General features: G+C 43.0%; 1 protein-coding gene across 1 annotated transcript; it reads left to right on the top strand.

The window, feature by feature from the left end:
- The first annotated feature begins 980 nt into the window (after window positions 1–980).
- Window positions 981–2483, top strand: LOC113324511. The gene is made up of 3 exons (XM_026572834.1): window positions 981–1588; window positions 1819–2016; window positions 2117–2483. Exons 1-3 carry the CDS (start codon window positions 981–983, stop codon window positions 2481–2483), a joined length of 1173 nt encoding a protein of 390 aa, XP_026428619.1.
- The last annotated feature ends 3044 nt before the right edge of the window (window positions 2484–5527 follow it).

The raw sequence follows: 5527 nt of genomic DNA on the forward strand, positions 1-5527 counted from the left end.
CTCGTGAACTAAGTCTATTCTTTAAGGAAAGTTGATCATTTTCTTAACTAATAACAAAGTAATCCAAACCTTGAGCACAAAATCTTGAGTAATAAATTTTTTTAGCAATACAACATATAAATGTACAAGGCTATAAGTCAGAAACAAGCATCTTATTCATTTTTAATATAAACAAGAGAAGCTCATATACACCTAAATAGTGAACCGAAAAGAAACGTCATCGTGACTTCTCTTTATAATAGACAAATAAGCAGTATCATGGTTTGAACTTCAAAAAGAAAACAGGAAAAGGTCCAAGGTGTGCAAGTTTCTATAAAAGAGAGAAGAATAACATACCGCAACAACTTTCAACGGCGCTCGCTCGGTGATTTAAAGTGATCCTCACTCAAGCCAAGATCACCATAAAAAAAAGCATTATAATAGAATCCCTACACAAACAACACTAATATTTAATAAAAATTGACCCACTCAAACTGAGTAATTACCTACACCGTTATATCAAGTATCACACATATACATGATAAGTATTGTGATGACTACCCAAAACTAGCATGGTGCGTGCTGTTAGATAACAATATCTATTCATCTAAGATGATAAGGTTCCTTCGCTAGTAATTGGCGATTTCAATTGTGTTCTTCGTAATGAGGAAAAGAAGGGTGGTGCATGTCCTAATACAGCTTTGGTTAATAAGTTTAGCGACTGGATAGATAATAATAATCTATTTGAAGCTGAATTCTTGGGTTGCAATTTTACTTGGTCGAATAGACAATCGGGTGTTAGAAGAATCATTAGTAAGTTAGACCGGGCTGTAATAAATGAGTTTTGGTTGAATCGTTTTGAGAATTGGCGGTGTAAATCTCTTCCTAGGGAAGTTTCCGACCATTCTCCCCTCATCGGGTAAACTTTTGTTAATACTAGGCCAAAAAGGTCTCCTTTCCGTGTTCAAAAGATGTGGTTTTCACATCCATATTTCATGAGAATGGTGCAGGATAGTTGGAATGCTCCTTTGGAGGGGAATCCAACTTATGTTTTTGCTCAGAAATTAAAAAGGCTCAAGGCTTATATGAAGGTATGGAATCAACAGGTTTTTGGTAATGTTTATGTCAGATTGAAGCAAGCGCAACTTAGGCTTCAGAATGCTTTAAGAATAGCTGATGAAAACCCTTTTGATTTGCATAAAAATAATGTGATGAAAGAAGTGTCAGTTGAAGTTAATAACATTCGTATGCAGTTGGCTACAATGTTGAAGCAAAAATCTAAAAATCAGTGGTTGGTTGAGGGTGCAAGTAACACTAGTTTCTTTCACAATAATATTAGGATTCTAAGGAGTAGTAATGCTATTTCGGAGCTTGTGGATGATCATGGGGTGACTATTTCAGATTGTGATCATATTAGAGATCTTGCGGTGAACTATTTTATAAACAAATTCAACGGAGATGTTTCTGTCCCTGTGGACTCTCTTTTTGATGTGGAGCATGAGAGTATTACGATTGAGGAGAGTGGTCATACAGATCAAACTCCTTCTTTTGAAGAAATTTATGAAGCGGTGTTCTCTTTGGGTGCGGATAGTGCTCCAGGGCCTTATGGGTTTGCTGGCTTTTTCTAGAGACATTGTTGGGAAGTTATAATTCATGATATGGTGAATGCTATTTTTTATTGTTGGGTGAATAAGACCATTCCTCATGGATTTAATTCAAGCCTAATGTTGCTGCTTCCTAAGAAAAGAGGTGCTAATACTCTTAATAATTTTAGACCAATTGGTATTAGTAATTTTTCTTTAAAGTTTTTACTAAGATATTGGCTACTCGGATTGGTAGTGTTTTGGGTAATCTTGTTTCTGAGGAGCAGGTTGCTTTTATGAAGGGTAGAAATATCCATGAAAATATTAGCCTTGCTTCGGAGATGGTGAATGAAATCCAAATCAAACGGAAAGATGGAAATGTTGGTTTGAAGCTGGATATTACACAAGCATTAGATACAATTAGTTGGAGTTTTATTTTGGAGGTGTTTAGAAGGTATGTTTTCTCGGAATGGTGGTGTGATTGGATTCTCAAATATTTTAAAATCTGCTAGGATTTCTGTGCTTGTCAATGGTAATCCGGAGGGTTATTCCAGTATAGATAGAGGGATTCGTCAGGGGGATCCGCTATCTCCACTGATTTTTGTGTTGATTGAGGATGTTCTTAGTAGAAATATCACGAAGCTTTTTCGTGAGGGTGCTAGGCCCACTATAGTCTCAAGAAAAGGTATCTCTCCCACCCATTTGTTTTTTGCTGACGACATTATGATTTATTGCAAGGGAAATATGAAGAGCTTGAGAAATCATGTAGCTCTTTTGGGTTATTATCAGCGTGCTTCTGGCCAAACTGTTAGTCGAGCTAAGAGTAAAATATATTATGGAGGAGGTTCTTTGCGGAGGAGAGCAACGATTTCTGATTTTTTGGGGATGCCTATTGCGACTTTCACGGTGTTTGAGGGGTGAAAACAGTTTCTGCTGGTTTCGGTAATTTCGTGTGATGTGGGTGAGAAACAAGTCTAAACCCTAAACAATATACTGCAAGGGACTACTTTAGATTCGAGAGAACAATTTGTACAAGTCCGGCCTAAACCAAGAAATGGCCGTTCCAGACTTGCTTCGGTCACAAAGTGGAGGAGAAAGGTTGGTTTTTGGGAGGGAAGCGAAGAGAGTGTTGAGACCAGGATAGTTGATTCTGGAAGAGTAGTGGTTTGACGACTTGTATCAGAAAGTGGAAAGCTAACATATGGAAAGCTATCAAATGTTTTCTGAGTGTTGTATGCTCCTGACCCGAACTTGTTGTTCTGTGGAAATAGGTAAGACCTATTTATACAAGTCGAAGTGAAACATACTCTCGTCTCGTAAGAAATGGAACATGGATGAGTAAATGGGAGGAGGTGGTAACTTGTAACGCCTGGAATTGATGTTCCATAATTGAAGGAAAGCGTTTCACCATTACTCCATGTATTTACTAGACGCTCATCCTTATGACACTGTCTTGTAACGGGCGTAGTGTACGCTGCACGCTGTAAACCGCCAAATTAATACCCCAGTGAGCATCCCCCAGTTTGTGACATGTGTTGATGTCTCGAGTGTTTTTGTGGAAAACATGTAGCATGTTGCTGCTATTTAGCAAGTTGAACTAGGGAGACTTGCTGGCTCGGTGGTGACCTTCGACGGTCGAGATTTTGCATCTTGAGAGGAAGGGTAGACGTTGATTATTGCAACCCTTCGTTTGGTAGCCAGCGGATGAAGGCGTGGCTGGCATGGCTTTAACATGGTTAGGCATGGCCAATCTAGGATTTTGGCATAGTTTAGGCGCGGTCAAAAACTAGGGTTTTGGCATAGTTTGGGCGCGACCAAAATTAGGGCTTGGCGTTGGGCCAAAGGTTGACACGCGTTAGCTGGTGACCTTGGACGGCTAAGATCTGCATCTTAGATGGAAGGGTGGTCGTTGATTGTCGCAACCCTTCGTTTTGGCAGCCAACGTCGTGAAGGAAAGGCTGGCATGGTTTCGGCACAGTGGCGTGGTTGGCATGCCTTGGCTGCCAAAACGAAGGGTTGCGACAATCAACGGCGTGGAGGAAAGGCTGGCATGTTTGGCATGCCTTGGCGCGGCGATCTTGGACAGTTGAGATCTGCATCTCAGATGGAAGGGTGGCCGTTGATTGTTGCTACCCTTCGTTTTGGCAGCCGTGAAGGAAAGGCCGACATGGTTTAGGCGTGGCCAAGCTAGGATTTTGGGATAGTTTAGGCGCGACCAAAACTAGGGTTTTGGCATAGTTTGGGCGCGGCCAAAATTAGGACTTCTCGTTGGGCCAAAGGTTACCACGCGTTAGCTAGCGACCTTGGACGGCTAAGATCTTCATCTCAGGTGGAAGGGTGGTCGTTGATTGTTTCAACCCTTCGTTTTTGCAGTCATCGCCGTGCATGGCATGTTGGGACGGCTGGCATGGTTGGCATGCCTTGGAGCGGAGATGTGGCTGGCATGGTTTTCCATTGGCACGGTGGTGCGGCTGGCATGGTTGGCATGCCCTGGCGCGGAGACGTGGCTGGCATGGTTTGCCATTGGAAGGGTGGTGCAGCTGGCATGGTTGGCATGCCTTGGCGCGGAGACGTGGCTGGCATGGTTTTCAATTGACACGGTGGTGCGGCTGGCATGGTTGGCATGCCTTGGCGCGGAGACGTGGCTGGCATGGTTTGCCATTGGCAGGGTGGTGCGGCTGGCATGGTTGGCATGCCTTGGCGCGGAGACGTGGCTGGCATGGTTTTCCATTGACACAGTTGCCTGAGAATTAGGGTTTTGTATATACGAAGATGATGTCGGTCTATACTAAGGGTTATGACACATGTATATAAAAAAAAGGTACCCTGGTAATTCTAACGTAGGCATGCTGATTGATTCAATAAATGTGCTAGTGGTCGTAGTGACGTTATGTCAGATATACGGTTTTACGATTTTAACCCTAAGCTAAAAACCACCATCAACATTAAGTCCACTACTTAGCTCGGATCATGAGCATTTTTACAAGGTAAGCATAATATGGTGACATGCAAGGACAAAATCGAAATGGAAAGTCATGAAAAGATGGTTAGGAAGACCCGGCTAACCTTTTTCGAGAGGTAAGGAGAATTCGGGATTCTTGTGTTGGCGGCCTTGTGTAAATTCTACTCGTGGTGTTGCTGTCTAGACCGTGAAATGGTAGAGGCGGTTGCTGGTTGAGATGCATACTGTTGGCATCAGCTTGGAAGGGAGCCTCTAGCATAGACTTGGCGTGAAATGGAGCCGTCAGCATTGGTCGGCTTGGAATGGAGCCATCAGCATTGGTCGGCTTGGAATGGATCCACAGGCATTGTGTGGCTTGGAGTGGAGACGCAGGCGTTGCGCGGGTTGGAGTTGATCCATCTTGAGTTCCTTGGAATGATGGAGACTTTGTCTAAATTAGGGTTTGGGATGATGAAACCCTAATTAGCGCCCTTTACTAGAATCGTTATAGAATTCTCGTACGAACTCGGATTTTGACGGTTCGCCCCTCCATTTCGATTGGAAAAGAATTTCCTATCTCCTTACGCGGGAATATTTAGGTTTTGGTCTCTTTTAGGAGGTGAAAAAAGCCCGACAGTAAAATTCAGGAAGAATTCAGGAGGGATGTTGCGGGCCCGAGGTGGTATAGTCGCGCCCAGTCATCTATTTCGTTCATGGAGAAAGAAGGAGTCTTCATTCTGTTCAAACTCTAGAAAATCCGTCCGCATGAAAAGAGGTATCGACCCTCTTTTGTCGCTCGTCTAGATCCGTGCTTCCGTCTGCAGTGTCTCTCCAGTGAATTCCAAAATTTACCAAAACTCCACTGCATTCTTGGGATGGATGGATGAAATATATGCTCGGCAACGATCATGTCAGGGCTAATCTTGGATATTGTTGTTGCGTTGTCGGACATCCTTGAATTTAGGTTGTTCAATGTCTGGATCCTCTGATCGCGATGATGATATGTTGTGGATGATTGTATGGT

Source organism: Papaver somniferum, chromosome 11 (assembly GCF_003573695.1).
Source record: "Papaver somniferum cultivar HN1 chromosome 11, ASM357369v1, whole genome shotgun sequence".
In the NCBI taxonomy this organism is placed as follows: Eukaryota; Viridiplantae; Streptophyta; class Magnoliopsida; order Ranunculales; family Papaveraceae; genus Papaver; species Papaver somniferum.

What these genes read in the sequence shown, in the direction of transcription:
- LOC113324511 (XM_026572834.1), top strand. Translation starts at nt 981, where the DNA reads ATGGTGCAGGATAGTTGGAATGCTCCTTTGGAGGGGAATCCAACTTAT. An exon ending in AGTGCTCCAGGGCCTTATGG is followed by an intron (nt 1,589 to 1,818) that starts GTTTGCTGGCTT and finishes TCGGATTGGTAG; the next exon opens with TGTTTTGGGTAATCTTGTTT. An exon ending in ATTTTGGAGGTGTTTAGAAG is followed by an intron (nt 2,017 to 2,116) that starts GTATGTTTTCTC and finishes GGGTTATTCCAG; the next exon opens with TATAGATAGAGGGATTCGTC.